The sequence below is a fragment of the Lactuca virosa genome, chromosome 2 (assembly GCF_052849685.1).
Source record: "Lactuca virosa cultivar CGN04683 chromosome 2, Lactuca_virosa_CGN04683_v6, whole genome shotgun sequence".
Classification (NCBI taxonomy): Eukaryota; Viridiplantae; Streptophyta; class Magnoliopsida; order Asterales; family Asteraceae; genus Lactuca; species Lactuca virosa.
Genome location: NC_136427.1, coordinates 292,922,394 through 292,940,925, shown reverse-complemented (window position 1 = coordinate 292,940,925; position 18,532 = coordinate 292,922,394). Strand labels below are relative to the sequence as shown.

The 18,532-nt window shown below is 37.7% G+C and overlaps 1 protein-coding gene across 2 annotated transcripts; it reads left to right on the top strand.

Moving 5' to 3' along the window:
* Positions 1–1,981: 1,981 nt before the first annotated feature.
* LOC145161419 (Outer membrane OMP85 family protein) lies at positions 1,982–5,098 on the top strand. Of its 2 annotated transcripts, XR_013738493.1 has the most exons (5): positions 1,983–2,584; positions 2,894–3,379; positions 3,488–4,006; positions 4,083–4,218; positions 4,922–5,098. XR_013738493.1 is itself a non-coding variant. In XM_079080925.1 (4 exons), the coding sequence occupies exons 1-4, from the start codon at positions 2,129–2,131 to the stop codon at positions 4,164–4,166; spliced, it is 1,545 nt and encodes a 514-aa protein (XP_078937051.1). In that variant the 5' UTR covers positions 1,982–2,128; the 3' UTR covers positions 4,167–4,395. The 2 variants fall into 2 exon arrangements, 1 of the variants encoding a protein (XP_078937051.1); XM_079080925.1 differs by lacking the exon at positions 4,922–5,098 and having other exon boundaries at positions 1,982–2,584; positions 4,083–4,395.
* The last annotated feature ends 13,434 nt before the right edge of the window (positions 5,099–18,532 follow it).

The window sequence follows — 18,532 nt, the reverse complement described above, 5'->3', positions numbered from 1 at the left end:
ACCCTACCCACACCCACACCCCCACAAACACACACACACATCCACACACACACACACCCAAGAACACACACACCCACCCACCCAACACCACTACCACAATCACCGATCTACCATCACTATCACCATCACCACCACCACTACCCCATCACCAACACCATCGCTACTGTCATCACCACCATCGCCGCCATGACCATTACTGCCAAAATTGTCGCCGCCACCACCACCACCACCGTCGCCATCAGCGACACCACCAATACCCCCGCCGCCGCCCCCCACTCCCACCCTACCACCGCTACTGTTTTCTAAAAATAAAAACCACTAGAAAAATACACATCTAAACACGTTTTCTAATTTTCTAAAACTGAAAATGAAAAACGAATAAGTTTTAAATAAACACGTTTTCTAAATTTTCCAATGAAAACTGAAGATGGAAAACGAAAACTGAAAAGGGAAAGCGAAAAGCGGAAAATGAAAACTGTTTTTCCGTAACTAAACGCAACCTTAATATTTTGGTTTAATTTATTAAAAAGTCCCAAATTTTATTTTGTTAGCAAAAAGTCCCGATTACCAGATAAAAAATTCAAGTCATCCATTTTTTACCGGTAAACTATTTTTTTACCTAATTGTCTTCAAAAAAGTTTTATTATTTGACTAAGTTTATGAAAACGTCCCATTTTTTTTACTTCTACCATTTTAGCATTTCACTAAAAAATTTAGAAATTTCGTGGTTGAAATTATGAATATAAATAAACGTCATTAAGTTCCATAAAACTAATGATCAAAGTTCTTTATAACCAATTGTTTTCCCTAAAACAACAACGTTTGCATCATTTTGAACTCATCATCGTCAATATAATTCATTTCCAACACAAATTATGTTACATGTATGATAATATATTCAATTTACGTGTTGAACACCTTATTATAATATATCTAAAAGTAAGTTAAAAAATCCACTGTTATGTTTATATAAGAAACCACGTAACGATGACAAAACCAATCAATACAATAGTAGGTTATGTGAGGTTGTAAGTATTTTAGAAAAGAATATGAGTTTTATCCTTAAAATTTTAAGCATATATGCGCAATTCTGGATCAATTACTTCACATGTCAATAAATTTAGATTTTAGATCTCTAAAACAGCAAGACCATAAGAAACAAAGTTTCATCTTAAATATTTATGTGTCAAACCAAAAGTGATCATATAAGTGAATCTATAGAAGAACAAACACCACATTTCTTACGGTATTGGTGTTTTGGAGCTCCAAAATTTAAATTTATTGACATGTGAAGTAATCGATCTATGAATGAATTGTTCATATATGCTTAAGATTTTAAGGATAAAACTCATATTCTTCTCCATAATCCGTACAACTTCACCTGGCATACAATATTGATTGGTTTATCACCAATCAATGGTTTCTTATATGAACATAATAATTGGTTTTCTTTTAACCTACTTTCAGGTAAATTGTAATAAGATGTAAAACACATAATTTGAATATCTTATAATACTCTTACATAAATTTGTGTGAGAAATGGGTTATATAACTATGATGAGTTCAAAATAATGCTAACGTAATTGTTTTGTGGCAAATAATTGGTTATAGAGGATTTCGATCCTTAGTTTTATGGAGCTTAATTACGTTTATTCCTATTCATAATTTTAACAAAGAAATTTTCAAATTTTTAGTAAAATGGTAAAAGAGTTGAAGTAAAAAAAATGAGACTTTTTCATAAATTGTGTCAAATAATTAAACTTTTTTGGAGATAATAGGATAAAAAATAATTTACATGTAAAAAAAGACTAATTTGAATTTTTTATCTAATAATTGGGACGTTTTATTATAAAATAAAATTTAAAACTTATTTATAAATTAACCAAAATATTAGGAATTTCTGTTTTAATAAAGTAAACCATTTTATTGGGTATTTGCGATTCCGAACGGGAGCCCAGCCCAACATCAGGAATAGGAGTTTGCCGTCGAGGCCAGGGCATTAGACCGGACCAAAGAAAAAGGAGACCAACTGAGGGACGGATTCCAGTGACTTCACTTCCGGCGTCGACTACGCATCTCTCTTAGCTTTTTACTGCACACACGAAGAGCGGAGTCGTAGAAAACGAAAATGGTGAAAAAGGAAAATCCAATTGCAGAAGTAGATGAAGACGAAGAAGATTTTGATGAAGATGAAGAAGAAGAAGAAGAAGAGGAAGAACCAGTAGACTCGCAATCAAGAATGCGGGATGAAAGGGCGAAAATGGAAGGATTTCTCCGGCGAATGTCATCCGAAAGAGTTCCGTTGAGAGTCCACGACGTGATAATCAAAGGAAACAACAAGACTAAGGAGTCGTTAATCGAAGCCGAGGTCCAAGCCCTAAAGACCGCCACCTCAGTCCAGGAACTGCTTCAGGCAGCCACTATAGCTAATGCGCGGCTTCAGAAGCTCGATATTTTTGATTCCGTAAATGTTACGCTTGATTCAGGTCCGCCTGACTTGCCTGGGACTTCTAACGTCATAGTTGAAGTTGTCGAGTCCAAAAACCCTATCACTGGTGATATTGGCATTTTCACCAAGCCTGAGGTACTTTCCGTTTGTTTCCACTTAGTTATGTCTCTGATAGATCATCAATGTCTTCTTAATTCCTATTTCATCTCCAACAATTCATCACAAATTGTGAAACGTATGCCACTGATTTTGATCATGTTTAAATCAGAAATAGTCACGTTTGATGCTGCAATTTGTCATATATTCATATACATGATTAAGTTTAAGTATAATATGCATTTATCCACCTGTAGATGAGATGGGATACCATTAACTCTATAAGATGTTGATGTTGTGATTCAGAAGTCTTTATATTGATATGCATTTGTTTAACTTGATTTGTAGGCTAGATCATGGTCAGTTGAGGGTTCACTGAAGCTTAAAAACATGTTAGGGTATGGAGATATATGGGATGGTTCTTTATCTTATGGGTGGGACCAAACATCAGAAGTTAGCACTGGTGTGGCTTTACCAAGATTCATGAAACTGGTGAATCCTGTTATGGCTCGTGTATCCCTTCTTTCTCAAGATTGGCTAAAGTTTTCCTCTTATAAAGAACAAGCAATGGGGTTATCTCTTGGCTTAATATCAACCAGGAAGCATGACTTAGCATATAATCTGTCATGGCGCACCTTAACTGATCCATCACAAAGGGCTTCTGTGTCTGTAAGGAGACAGCTTGGACATAATTTGCTCTCACATTTGAAGTACACTTTTAAAATAGACAAAAGGAACTCACCTCTTAGACCAACTCGGGGCTTTGCTTTTGTTTCCACTTCTCAAATTGGTGGCCTTTTTCCTGATTATCGCAGTGTTCGTTTTATCCGCCAGGTTTTCTGCTCCTTCATGCCTTATATTTATTTATTTTTTTCCGTAGTAGGGCTAAAAAACAAATTTAGTCTTAATAAACACACATTTTATTTTTTAAAATTTCGACAGGAGTTTGATCTTCGGTATGCTTTACCTTTGGGTTTTGCTCGAGCTGCATTAAACTTTGGGGTTGCTGGTGGTGCTGTATTTCCATGGGGAAGTGGATTTCTAACCACATCTGTATCTCTACCCGATCGATTCTTCTTGGGTGGAAACTCTTCTCCTGTTTGCACATTAGGAGGCCCAACATCATTACTGGGCTTCAAAACTAGAGGATTGGGCCCAAATGAGCCAAGACGTGAAATCCAAGACAAATCCAACAACGAATCAGGTTCTGACACCTGTCCCGAAAGAGACTTTCTTGGTGGAGACCTTGCTGTTACTACCTTTGCAGACCTTTCTTTTGATCTCCCATTGAAAGTCCTCAGAGATTCCAATATTCATGGACACGCGTTTGCTTGCGCGGGAAGTCTCGTAAAATTAACCGAGAATTCATTTCGAGATCTCTCCTTTCAGAAATACAAAGACTCCTTCAGAAGCTCTGCTGGATTCGGGCTTATTGTACCCACCAAATTGTTTCGTATGGAGGTACATTTATTTATTTATTTTTTATATTAAGCCGTTCTTTCTGTATTAAATTGATATATATTTTTTTATCGTTCAGGTGAACTATTGCTACATATTAAGACAACATGAACATGACAGAGCGAAGACCGGCGTGCAGTTTAGCTTTTCTTCACCGTTGTAGAATCAACCTTGATTTATTTCATTGCCACCAATCCTGAGTTGACACTTGACAGGTATATTTTTTCAGTTTCAAAAAAAAAAAAAAGACAAGTTTGATTAATAATATTCAACTTCAATCCTCTCATAAGATCATTCAGCCTTTATAAACATTCTAGAGGTTTTGGCTGTTGCTTTATCATGTTCATGTCAAACAGTAACGTAGTTAAATCATTTGTTTTTGTTTTTGTTTCTTTCCTGATGTCTTATTTTAACTTATATGGTCAAAATTTGAAGGCCTAAATTTGTCAAACCTAACCCTGCACTATTGCACATCACTGCTTGTGATTGGTATTAGGGAATTTGTGGGTTGACAACGTTGTGGACAATGTCCAACAATTTGGTTTACTTGAAGGGACCCCCATTGTCGCATAGTAACTTGTAACGTACAAGTTAATTAACTACCACTTTGGACAAAGCTGACTCGCTGCTTGGTGGGACCTTTTCTTGTTACCACTCACAACTTGACTATGATTTATTTTCCCATGATTAAAATCTGTTAATTAAAGTCGATTATACAAAGGATGTGATCTAACATTGTAGAAAGTAGAAACCATCTTTTGTATTCTTCGAATCAGTGTTGGGATTTTAAAAATCATTAACCCATAATTATGGCTATTTATTAAAAATGACCAATGATTTGTGACGTTAGACTTGATATGTTATAAAGAATCGAGTTCATGTTGATATGATGGAAATTTGAAATGTTTGCAATTGCAGTGAACTTGTTTTCATCAAACAACACGCTGATGTTTAGATAACATGTGAGAAGAAGATAAGGCTTTTTGGTTTTTGTATTCAAGTTGATGTTATTTCTAATAAATAACTGATTTTTTTTAATTCAATTACTATTGTTATTTCTAATAAATCTATAAAATATTTGAATTTTTGTTTTGATTTTGTTTTGGTATATTGGTTTCAATATATAGTTATGATAATTCGAGTATGCCGGACTAGTTTTTAGAATTTAGTTAATATTGTTATTTATGATAAATTCATCAAATATCTAAATTATTTTTATATGCCTGATATTTTAAATATTGTTTTGATACTGTTTCAATTTATATTTATTATTTTTTTTATCGGTTTAACTTTTATTTTGAAACAGGTTCAATAATAATTTAGTGTCTCCAAAGAAATTGGAATATCATAAATTATTAAATCATTATAAACATGCTAGAGAATAAACTGTTATATCGACAAATCAATTGCTAGCCGGTGCATTGAGATTTGAAAACACAAGCCATTTTAAGCTATTCATTTGATAGTGAACGAATGCAACATCCAATAAGTAAATCAGTTTTAATAATCATAATGCACCTCCTAGCATGTGCACTAAGATTTTTAAGATCCCAAAAACATTGAGGCTCTAATGTTATAATGCTAATTATATAGATGATTTCATAAAACAAAAATCATGGTCATAAAAGATCATCCATCTATAGTCAGTCAGCACGAGCATCCAGCGATTTGTTGATGTTCAATCGTGTTTTGACTTCTAAGGATTGGTTATTCTTTATAAGTTGGTCGTTGGTCTTCTTTTGTGACATTAAGGATATACAAGCTCTTCCAATTCCTCGGTTATCCCTTTCTTTTTCGGTAAAGATCTTTTTAATCTGTTTTTTGACATTCTCTTGGTCACTAAACAAACAAAACCAAAATTAGAACCGGTGAATCCAAAAGTTAAATATTGTTTTGCTGAAACGCATGTTAAAAATTATTAAGAATCAATCTCATCTTTTGTTAAGCAGTTACATGCTGGAAAATGGTGTGTGTGTGGCACGCACCCTAACTTTTATAACCATCTACAACCGCCTTTAATCTAAGTTGTTATTATTATTATTTTTTTTATCAAACAGTCCTGATGATACTTATTTGATTTTTTGATCAAATCCGGATTAAACTATGTCAATGACTTTACAGTTGTGACGAGTAATGACCATTGTGACATGTATTTTTCTTCTTTATGCAATATCATATTGCTATTAATTAGTGTATTAATTTTATGTTATAAACGAGTTCTTGTATATAATGTCTGTTTCTTTCGTTTTCTAACATCAGCAATTAGATTTTTATTTTTGAACATAATTGGTTATATTAATCTTAATGTGAAGAAATCATAGAAAAAGTTGGTCCAAATTAGCAAATTTCTTTGGTTCAGCCGAGATCACCGTCTCAAAAACTGGTATGATTTGAAAATAATATATTTTTTTTGGAAGGTATCTTTCCTGACGGGGGTTTCGGGTCAATTTTCACGCATTGACTAATCTCCCGCTGCAAACATGAAGCATAACCTTATGCCTTGGAATCTCCATGGCCACAAAGACTGAGTAGTGTCAGGATTTGAAAATAATATTCAACCTAGATATAATCAGTTTAGTTAAGATTTTAAGACCTAAACCGGTCAAACCAAACCATGAAACATCCTTGGTGATAATTGGTACTAGAATTTGTGGTTGACAACGTTGTGGACAATTTGCTAGAATTTGGTTAAGTATGATTTGATTACTTGCACTTCAGAGTGATAGGTTTCAAGGGGGGCCACATTGTTGAGAATAGAAATAAAAATGACCGTGATTTATTTACCTATGACTAAAATCCTTTTAATCACAAAACGTATTTAAAATCAAAGATATGAAAAGGATGGATTCATTCAATGTAGAAGAATTTTCAAAGGGCGGCTGTGATCCAAACTTGTGGAAACAATTTTAATGCATCTAATTTTGGATAAAAATCCATCTATTTACGTTGTTTTAATTAAACAATTACATTATGAAGCGTTTGATGAAGGCATTGAACTATATATATATATATATATATATATATATATATATATATATATATATATATATATATATATATATATATATATATATATATATATATATATATATATATATATAGGGTGGACGGAGTGGCTGGGGTTTGAGTTTTTTGGGGAGGAGGTACTGGCGGTATAACACAGGAACATCATTGACATACCGCACATATAAATCCATGCTTCAACGAGTTCCCTAATCAGTTCTATGGTTTTACCATCTTAAAAACTGTGTACTGGTTACTTGTAACTTATGCATATGTATTCTATTATATATAATTTTGTATGTTTTTAATTAGTTTTATATATATATTATAAATTAAATTTATTTGTTTTTAATTAGTTTTGCATTTATTCTAAAGTTAGAAATTGTTTGGATTGGAAGGACAGATTTTAGTTGAACTTTTTGTATCCTTAATTTTACAACTAGTGGATTGGAATTTCTAAGACGATCAAGTATTTGTCGAAGTCTCATTCGTCCATTGAGAAGAGGACCCACATATAATGTATTTTGACGACAAAAATCAAGGATATCTCTTTTTTAAAATTACAGATTTCTTGCTAACTTTGAAAAGATATACCTAACATGGAAGGTGTAGGGCCTCAATGAATTCTTCTAAGTCTAGAAATTATTTGTCCAAATCATTGTCCTTTCCACATTAATTTCAATATGGAATATTTATTATAAAGTGACGACTTGAGACCCTAATCGCTTACCAACTCTTCACTGATTAAGATAGTTAAGTGTAAATAAAATAGATTTATATACAAATACTCGTCTTGTTTGTAAGCAAAGTAAAATCCTATTTTTCTAATAATAAATGTTGTTTGAACAACATATTTTCTAATGAATTATGTTACAAAAATATTAGGAAAAATAACATTATACATGCAAACAAAAAATTTAATGAAAAAAAATATCTAAAAACATACGAATTATAGGGAAAGTACAAAGTGGAACAAAGTTCGTGAAAACATGAACATTGTTACAAAGTCATGTTAAATCCATCACATTTTATTGCGAAGTGGCTTTATATTTGTACGTCTAACTTACGGAAACCCCAAATGTAGAAATGGGGACAAAAATATGGTCAAAAATATCTTGAAGATTTTTGTATGATTTTATGTATGATAATTTGATATAGGGATAATTACATAAAAATCCTGAAGTGTGTAATTTTTTGTCCATTTTACATTTTTTTGGATATTAAGTTCATTATAACTAGATGTTTTCAACTATTTTTGTTTTTTCTTTAAATTTTACCCTCTAGTTAATTAAAACCCTTATGCTTGACATAAATATTAGGTTGCTATTTTTTCTGGTTTATAAAAGTCCTTAAGTTTGGTTTTCTGGTTCATTAAAACGCTTAAGTTTGAAATAAATTTTCACTTTTACTACGTAAATTTATAAAAAGAGTAAAATTGAAAAAAATATACAAATTTGAGATATTAATGGACCTAAAATACAACTTTGGATAAAATTGACAAAAACTTACAAATTTAAAGGATTTTATGGCATTTACACTTTGACTATATGTGTGAGTTACATGAATTTCAATATAGATTGTTGGAATTTTTTTATGGAATATGTAACATCCCAAAAATTCAAATAAAATTTACTTTTAAATTCATTTCAATTATACGGTAATCATATAAATATAGCCGAGAGTATATCATAATAACATATTATCAGAGTACAAAATCCCAAAATCACGTGATGCAGAAAATCATAGGTGGATGCGGTGCAATACGATCGAGCCCTTCCCTTTCGAGCTGGAAGTACCTGAAACATAAACTGAAAACCGTAAGCACAAAGCTTAGTGAGTTCCCCCATAATAACCCATACCATACATACATAAAAATCAAGCATATTTGGGTGCTCGCAACCCCTTCGGTCTCTTTCAACCGGTACTTGGTATATTTCAACCCATTCGGTCTCTTTCAACCGATATTGGGTATATTTCAACCCTTTCGGTCTCTTTCAACCGGTATCGGGTCTATTTCACCCCTACCACTACCACATAATATCATAACAAAAGAGTCACAAGACATCAAGCAAATATAGGCATACGAGACAATTGTCATGAAGACAATCATCATACTACAAGCATAATCGAGTGGGCCAACATTGGTGCATTCGACCCACGAATGCAGTGAAGGAAACTCACCTCAGACTGAAAATATCAAATCACACTCGGGCTTCTGAATCGCAAAATCCTCTTACTAGATCACAAGTATAAAACCCTAATTAGAAATTAGGTCAATAATCTAACCCGAGAGTCTAAACCCTAAATTCAGACTTAAGGGTAAAAAGGCTGCTTAAACCCTGTTTTATTGGGTTTACCCTATCAAGGACCAAATCCCAACTAGCCCAATAATGCATTCCAAGTCCAACTAAAAAGAGACCCTAAGGCCCAAACACGGGCCCAAGAACTCCATGATGGCCTAAGGCTCACAATTGACCTAATACTACAAATGGGCCTACAACCCAAACTCCATCAAGGCAGATCCCCAACAAATCCCGAGACCAAAACGACAAAGGCCCACAGATAGTCGTACGCGCGGCGTACCTGGCACGTTCGTTCGACATACTAATCCGAAAATCGAGGCATTGGCCCAATATGCGCAACGTACTCATGAGTACGCCCGACGTACTGGTCAGACAATCAACCATCAAGATTTTGTCTTAACCCAATAAGCTTTGACGTCCAAAATCAGATCCAAGGTCATTATAGTGTATTAAGCCATAAACCTTCAAACTTTATGCTTTTGCATGACTTAATGGGACTCAAACCATGGATTAAGCCTTCTATCTCCCTTAAGTGGTCACCAACTCATGCATGGTTAAGTTCTAACCTCCAAGATATGATTTTTATGACTTCATGCACCCCTAAGAGTCCAAAAGGACAACTCAAATGGTCAGGAGTAGCCCATACTCCAAAATACCAAGTTATGGGACCAAAAGATGCTAAGTTCTTCCCTAAACCTAGATCTAGAATTAGAATGAGCAAGTTTCAGATTTTATACCTTGAATGGGCTAGAAATGATGCACAACCTCTGGATTTACAAGCTTCTTCTTGTCCTTTGCTTCTCCTCAAGCCTCCTTCTTTTTCAAGATCACAAAAGAAACACCCAATACTCTTAGTACGCTCAAGAATGCTCTTCAAGGTGGCTAGGGTTTCGAGATTAGCACAAAAGGCAATGGGGGCTGATAAGGTGAAAGGTTTGTGTACGCCCAACGTACTCGGGCCTAGTCCACGTGTAATAAGAAATTTAGTGCAATAATTTTACTTGGCGAATCCGGACGTTACAACTCTCCCCCACTTGAATCAAACTTCGTCCTCGAAGTCTACTGTCGCAAATAACTCAGGTTAGTGTTCCATAATTTCTTCCTCTGACTCCCACGTCCACTCGGAACCCTTGTGGTGCTGCCACCGCACTTTTACCAACTCAACAACCTTGTTCCTCAAGGTTTTCGTCTTCCGGTCAAGGATCGTTACCGGTCTCTCGATATAATTCAGGCGATCATCTACCTGAATATCCTCCAATAGAACCACTGCGGAATCATCAACCAAACATTTCTGCAGCCGAGAGACGTGGGACGTGATATGGATCTGACTAAGCTCCTCAGGAAGATCCAAGCGATAAGCCACTCGGCCCACCTGGGCCAAAACCATGAAAGGACCAATGTACCTGGGGCCCAACTTGCCGCTCTTCCTGAATCGAATGACACATTTCCAAGGTGACACCTTCAGGAGAACCATATCTCTGACCTGGAACTCTAGATCTGATCGGCGTTTGTTGGCATTGCTCTTATGCCGACTCTGTGTTGTCTGGAGTCTACCCCGAACCCGTTGAATCATCTCGGTCGTCTTGAGTACCACCTCGGTACTCCCCATGACCCGCTGACCGACCTCACCCCTACATATCGGGGTCCTACACTTCCTCCCATGGAGCATCTCAAAAAGAGGTCGATCGATGCTGGCATGATAACTGTTGTTATACGAAAATTCCGATAACGGAAGATACGTATCCCAACTACCGCCGAAATCCAGAACACATGCCCGCAACATATCCTCCAATGTCTTGATGGCCCGCTCACTCTAACCATCCGTCTACGGGTGAAAAGTTGTGCTGAAATGCAAACGAGTACCCAACTCCTCGTGGAACCTCTTCCAAAACCGAGAGGTAAACCGAACATCCCAATCCGAGACCACAGAAACCGACACCCCATGGCATGCCACAACCTCCCGAATGTAGATATCTGCCAACTTCTCTGCATAGATACTCTCCAGGATCGGGATAAAATGCGCGTTCTTTGTCAATTGATCCACGATAACCCATATCGAATCCACTCCGCGCGCCGTCCGTGGCAGCTTCATGATGAAATCCATAGTAATCTTTTCCCATTTCCAAACGCGAATTTCTAACGGCTGCATCTTACCGTGAGGTCGCTGATGCTCGGCCTTGACTTTCATGCAAGTCAAGCACCTCTCTACATACCAAGCTAAATCCCGCTTCATATATGGCCACCAAAAAACGGAACGGAGATCTCTATACATCTTTATCGCTCCGGCGTGAATAGAGAATCTTGACTTGTGCGCCTCCTCCATCAAAACCTGCCGCACACCACCCAGTACGGAACCCACACCCTCCGATGAAGGTTCAATAATCCCCAACAAACATAATCGTAGGAAGCCACCTGCCCCACAATGCGCTCACTCTTTCGGTGCTCTTCTTTCATCACCTCAATCTGAGTCTCTCTGATATGCTCCAACAGTGGGGTGATCACTGTCATCCTCAAGCACACATCCCTGATCGAAGCCGTGACCGCCTTATGGCTGAGAGCATCGGCCATCACATTAGCCTTCCCTGGGTGATAAGGTATCTCACAATCATAATCATTCATCACATCCAACCACCTACGTTGTCTCATGTTCAGCTTTGGCTGATCCATCAAATACTTCAGGCTCTTGTGATCTGTGTAGATAGTACAACGGACCCGATAGAGGTAATATCGCCAAATCTTGAGGGTAAACAGCACTGCTCCAAACTCCAAATCGTGTGTAGGGTAATTCGCCTCATGAGGCTTCACCTGCCTCAACCCGTACACAATCACATTATCCCGCTGCATCAACACCGCCCCTAAACCTATGATCGAAGCATCACAATATATCACAAATCCTACACGCCCTCTGGCAGGGTCAAAATTGGTGCCTCACACAACTTCTGTCTCAATGTCTCAAAAGCTGCCTGCTGCTCAGGCCCCCAATGAAATGTGATAGTCTTCGTCGTCAGTCTGGTCAAGGGAACCTGTGACATCCCCAAATTCACGGTCATTTAAAAAAATTATTTATAATTATTTGAAAATAAGAGTATTCATTTTAAAGAATAATATTGCGGAATTTGTTCCCAGAAAACATGATAAATAAATTATCAAATCATTTCCGAAGAAATGTATTTTTGTTTATATTAAAACTTTGGGATGTTGTCGTCAATACAAAAACATAAGTATAAACAGACCTTACATTCATTTACACTAATGATTTACATCTCCTTTAATCTCTTAGTGTAATGTAGCTTCGTATCGATACATGTGATACAAATAAACTGAGTGGGTCAGGTTAGGAAACCTGGTGAGTACATAGGGTTTTCAACCCACAATAATAAAGTTATTATGTTTCATCATTAAACAATTAACCCAATTACCCATCCTCATTGTCTTCTTTATTCTTAAGTATCTTCCCTAAGAATCATCTATTCCTCAATATTTATTCCTAAGGATTGTCCTGAGGAATAGACACGAATTTCATCGCTTCCAGGGTTTATTTAACAGACACTAAGTCCATAGTTGTCGATGTTATATGTTAGGCACTAAGTCCATAGCTGTTGATGTTATCTGTTAGGCACTAAGTCCATAGCAGTCAGAGTTTATCTCTTTTATTAACAATATTATTTTAGGGAGTCCACCCACAATACATGTCAATGGGTTTTTAGAGTACATCTGGTGAACACATCGTTCACAACACCTACAGGTTGCGAGCCTGCTAGTGTTCCACTGGACTGTCTAGAATAGTCTGTGGTTGTCATCTATACTCTGCTAGATGACTGGGCCATCGCTTGGGTCATCGCTTCTCATCATCTTTCACCTCTCATCGTCTATATCATCTTTCATCTCTCATCATTCATCTCATCTTTCATCTCTCATCTCATCTCATCTTTAATCTACCCATCTTTACCCATCATAATTATAGGTATAAAATACGTATACAATTTAAATTGAATAAAACATGTATATTTTGTTCATCCATCATAGATATCAATAACACAGATAATATGCACACATAACACGTATTTTATATTAAATACTTCATATCTATGTGTAAGATGAAAGTAACTATGCACTCACTTGTTAAAGTGATGATTCCAAACTCGGGCAGCGCTTCGCTTCTAACAATTCTATTTTCCTTCGACGAAACCTAGTATCATTACCGCCAGATTTTAGTCTAATATTTATAGCGACTATTTACGAGCGATATTGTTTTATAAGTATTAAACAATACTTTTCAACCACTATGTACAGACAGAAGCCAGACATGAAACACCGGAGGGCAAGACCATTTTGGCATTAACCACTTCTGAAATCCAACAACCCTATGTGGCCCTTCAAACCAGATTCATCGTACCGTGAGTAGTTAAAAGATATTATAATTACACTTTATATATTATATTTTATTATATATATCCCTATCCTAATAAAAGAATAGTTTTATTCTCCTTTTGACACGTGTCATCATATTAGGCCTCCTAATTAATGCATATTTTTTTTTGTAATATGTCATCCTATTATGTCACTTAATTAATGTATGCCACTTGTCAACCTATTGATTTTCCATTTCAAATTTCAAAATTTAAATTTATCACTCTAATTACATTAAATTAATAACATTAGAATAAAAATTAAAATAAAATTAATACAAATTATAAAGTGATGTAATTTTATATATTTATTTAAATCAATGATTATAATTTTATAAAAGTAAAAAAATCTTTTAATTAATAATTTATTTAAAATAAGCAATTAATAATTTTGAGGTTTTATTATAAAAATTTAATTAATTTTATAACCGTGGTTCCCACGGGTTATAAACTAGTATATATATATATATATATATATATATATATATATATATATATATATATATATATATATATATATATATATACACACATATAGTTTATAAGTTCATAATAACGATATTGAACTTAAACATAAGCTATGCTTAAAGTAAGGTAAGCATAACTCAGGGCGTTCCCTTGCTGAACGCAGGGCGTTCGTGGCCAGGTGTCACCATCTGGTGCCAAGCCGTGGTGAGGAAGCAGTGACTCAGATCGCGCCACGTGTCGCTCGCTGGTTACTCCAAAAACTAATTATCTTCTAAAATCCGTAACTTTTGCATACGAGCTCCGCTTTTGACGTTATTTATATCCACGCATAGGTATTCACAAGATCTACAACTTTCCTTTTGACTCCGTACGCTAATTCTCAACCGGTTTTAAATTTAGCAGTACGAGAAGATTATATTGTTAACGACCGTGTAAAATTCATAACTTCTACATACAGACTCCGTTTTCGACTGTTTTTTTATCATTGAACTCCTACTAATGAGATCTTTAGCTCTCACTTAAGTTGTGTCGGCTAAAACTCGACCAATCTAAAATTCGATTTCCAGGTTGTGCACTGCTATGCGAAATCTTAGAAAAATCATAACTTCCTCATACGAAGTCAGATTTGGACGTTCTTTTTATGCACGCTCTCGGTTTAATGTATACCACGACTTTATTTTAGATCGCTAAGCCTAAAAAGTAATTTATCAAAAAATCAAATTTTACATTACGCGGTGTCGTGCCGGTTTAGCCGTAAAACTTCGACAGGTCATAACTTCTTCGCTATAACTCGGATTTCGGCGTTCTTTATATGTACGGAACCCTTGTGAAATATACTATAACTTGGTTAAGATTATTTATTCTAAATAATATTCTATCAAAAAGTCATTTTTGACGTTTATTGTCTCTAAATTAACTAGCCCGAATCTGCGGGCGATACAGAACCGCTATCTTGGAGAAATCCTGAATGAATCTCTGATAGTAACCTGCTAATCCAAGGAAACTCTAAATCTCAGATGGATACCTCGGAACCTCCCACCTCATTACCGCCTCAATCTTGGCCGGGTCGACCAGAATACCGTTCTGGTTGACAAGGTGCCCCAAAAACTACACCTCGCGCAACCAGAACTCACACTTGGAGAACTTCGCGTACAATATCTCCCTCCTCAGAGTCTCCAATGCCTCCCTCAGGTGCTCCTCATGCTGCTCCCGGGTCTTGGAATAGACCAAAATGTCATCAATAAACACAATCACAGACCGATCCAACATGGGTTTGCACACACGATTCATGAGATCCATGAATGCGGCTGGAGCATTGGTGAGCCCAAAAGGCATCACCACAAACTCGTAATGACCATAACGAATTCAGAAGGCCATCTTCTGCATGTCCTCCTCCCTGACCCTCATCTGATGATAACCCGAGTGTAGATCAATCTTGGAGAACCAAGATGCGCCCTGAAGCCAATCGAACAAATCGTCGATCGTCGGGAGTAAGTAAAGATTCTTCACCATTACCTTATTCACGGTAGTCAATACACATCCGATGCGTCCCATCCTTTTTCTTCACAAATAATATCGACGCTCCCCATTGTGAACTACTCGGCTAAATAAATCCCTTGTCTGGCAGCTCCTGCAGCTGCATAGACAGTAAACAACTCCTGTATCTCTGGAGGTGCTAGCCGATAAGGTGCCTTGGCTATCAGAGCCGCACCTGGAACAAAGTCAATCCGAAAATCCACCTGCCCCTCCGGAGGCACTCCCGACAAATCCTCCGGGAACACATCTGGGTATTCCCGAAAAATAGGCACAACATCAATGGTCACCTCACCCTTCTCTCAGGTATCCCTCACATAGGCCACAAACCCATAACATCCATGCTGAAGATAAAGCTTGGCCATGGCTGCCGCACACATAGCTGACCCACGTTTAGCACCCTCACCATGGATCACCAACTCTCCCCCACTTGGGGTCCGAACACGTACCAAATGAAGTCCACAATCAATCATCATCCCACAATGACTTTACTCTCGCTCAGGGGAATCGGAACCAAGTCAATCAGATATTTCTCACTAGATAACTCCAAGGTACATCCCCGGTGAACCCTCGATACTCGCACCGGGCGGTCATCAGCAATCTCAACCTCTAGTGGATGATTCAACTCTCCCAGAGCATCGAAAAACCTCTTGCTGAGCGCAATAGATACAAAAGATCGCGTAGCCCCCGAATCAAACAATACTAAGGAAGAGATATTGTTCACAAGGAACTATCCTAAAACAAAACACACAAATAAGCAGAGAAAACAACATAAATAAAGATTTAAGGAGAGGAGACATACCCGTCACCACATCTGTTGTTGCACGAGCCTCCTCGATTGTCAGCTAAAAAGCACTGCTCCTCACAACAGGTGCATCCGCCTTTCCTTGGCAGCCATCAATAATCCGTAAAGTCGCTGGAGCGGGTGCTACCACTGGTCTCGCTGCTGCTAAACTCGAGCAATTGTCCTTCTTATGGCCCTTCTGGTTGCAATGGAAGCAAATCAGATATGTTATATGGACGGTGGTGGTGATGGCAGTACAACCCCTGCTAAAGTGCTCTATCCTGCCGTACTTATAGCAGCCCGAACCACCCACCCTATAGGCTCCGTCATGAGTCATGCCGTACTTGCCACAACGGCCCCTACCCTGCTGGCCCCTCGATCTAGAATCAAATCCCTTGGGTTTCTTTGCCGAAACCCCAATCATCTGCCCCTACTCTGCCTTCCTATTGCCCAGGTGCTCCAAATCAATCTCCTGCTCTCGGACCCTAGCTATCATGTCATCCAATGTCGGACAATCGTAAAAAGTAACAAACTCCCGAATATCTGATCTCAACATATCGTGGTATCGAGTCTTCCGCATCTCCTGATATGCAGCATAAAGGGGTACCAATAGAGCTCTGTCCCGAAACTTGGTGGTGATCTCCGCCACGGTCTCAGGTGTCTGTCGCATATCCATGAACTCCCTCGCTAACTGTTGCACCTCAATAGATGGTGGAAACTCTGTTCTGAATCGGGTCACAAAATTTGTCCAAGACATGGCCTCAATGGCTGGGGCTCCCAGAGTATAGCCAACCTCCTCCCACTAATCCCGAGCTCGCTCCCTCAGACATCCTGCAGCGAATCGAACCTTTGACCCCTCAGGGCAGAAGCTCGTCATCTGGGCACAATCAATATCTGCTAGCCAACGCTTGGTGGCAATAGGGTCCTTCACCCCAAAGAAATCTGGCGCCCCACATCCCCTAAAATCCTTGAAGGATAGAGTGCGGGCCCCAGACTGGCTAGCAGCCAGGTCGACCCTGAAAACCCGAAGGCGGTCCTCCATCAGCTCAATGATACCCTCCTTGATGACCCAAACATCACCGGGGTCGCATCAAGTATAGCTATAGTAATCTCGGAAGCAACGAACTCCCGTAAACCCTCATCAATTGGTTCGGTGCCCGTGCCCGAACCGGATCCAGATCCTAAACCTCCTGCTCCATGAAGTGTTACCACCATACTGAAACATAACCACATAAACAATCAGTAAACATACGAAGAGGTCCATACTGTCGAGCTTCGTAGATTCATCGTGGTCTTCCTGATCTCGGGTATAAATCTTGTGCTTCCATTAGTATGGGCCCAATACCACCTTCCACACCTATTTATACCCTCCTCAAGGACAACCCGACTCCTCTAAGTCACTCTCTTCTCATCTAATACTCCTTCCATATTACCAAGCGTCCTAAGCGCTAAGACCTAATCCAGGAACTCCCTAGGGTTCCTTTCCTCACCACTCTCTTCAATTAGCTGCAAAAGGATCTCTCACTAATACCATCCAACTACCACACAAATACAACTACATAATATCGGTACTAGATAATTATTTGAACACAAGGTCCCACACTACACCGGTTGGACTCAAACAAGAGCTGCGCAATAGAGTTAAACCTCTCCTTCTAAAATTATCTAATCCCAATAATATGCAATCAAACGCATTCATCCATTAGTTACCTGGTACTAATAAAGTCTCCTAAAAGCACAAAACACGCAACATTCGAGCATAGAGCAATTCAAGTCAGAACATAACCTAAACAGATCATCCTATCAAATAACCGATCTCATACTAGCATGCAGATCTATAAGCTCATACAATAGGCACATAAAGTCATCTCTCCTAGCATACTATCATGCAATCATGATCAGATCCTTAGCCCTAGTATAGCATGCGATTTATAGATTCGCAACATAACATAAAACATGTATGGGTATTTTGGGAAAACTTACTTGAGCTCTGCTGATTGCAAGCATCACACCCCCTTCTTTTATTGTA

What these genes read in the sequence shown, in the direction of transcription:
- LOC145161419 (XM_079080925.1), top strand. Translation starts at nt 2,129, where the DNA reads ATGGTGAAAAAGGAAAATCCAATTGCAGAAGTAGATGAAGACGAAGAA. An exon ending in GCATTTTCACCAAGCCTGAG is followed by an intron (nt 2,585 to 2,893) that starts GTACTTTCCGTT and finishes CTTGATTTGTAG; the next exon opens with GCTAGATCATGGTCAGTTGA. An exon ending in CCAAATTGTTTCGTATGGAG is followed by an intron (nt 4,007 to 4,082) that starts GTACATTTATTT and finishes TTTATCGTTCAG; the next exon opens with GTGAACTATTGCTACATATT.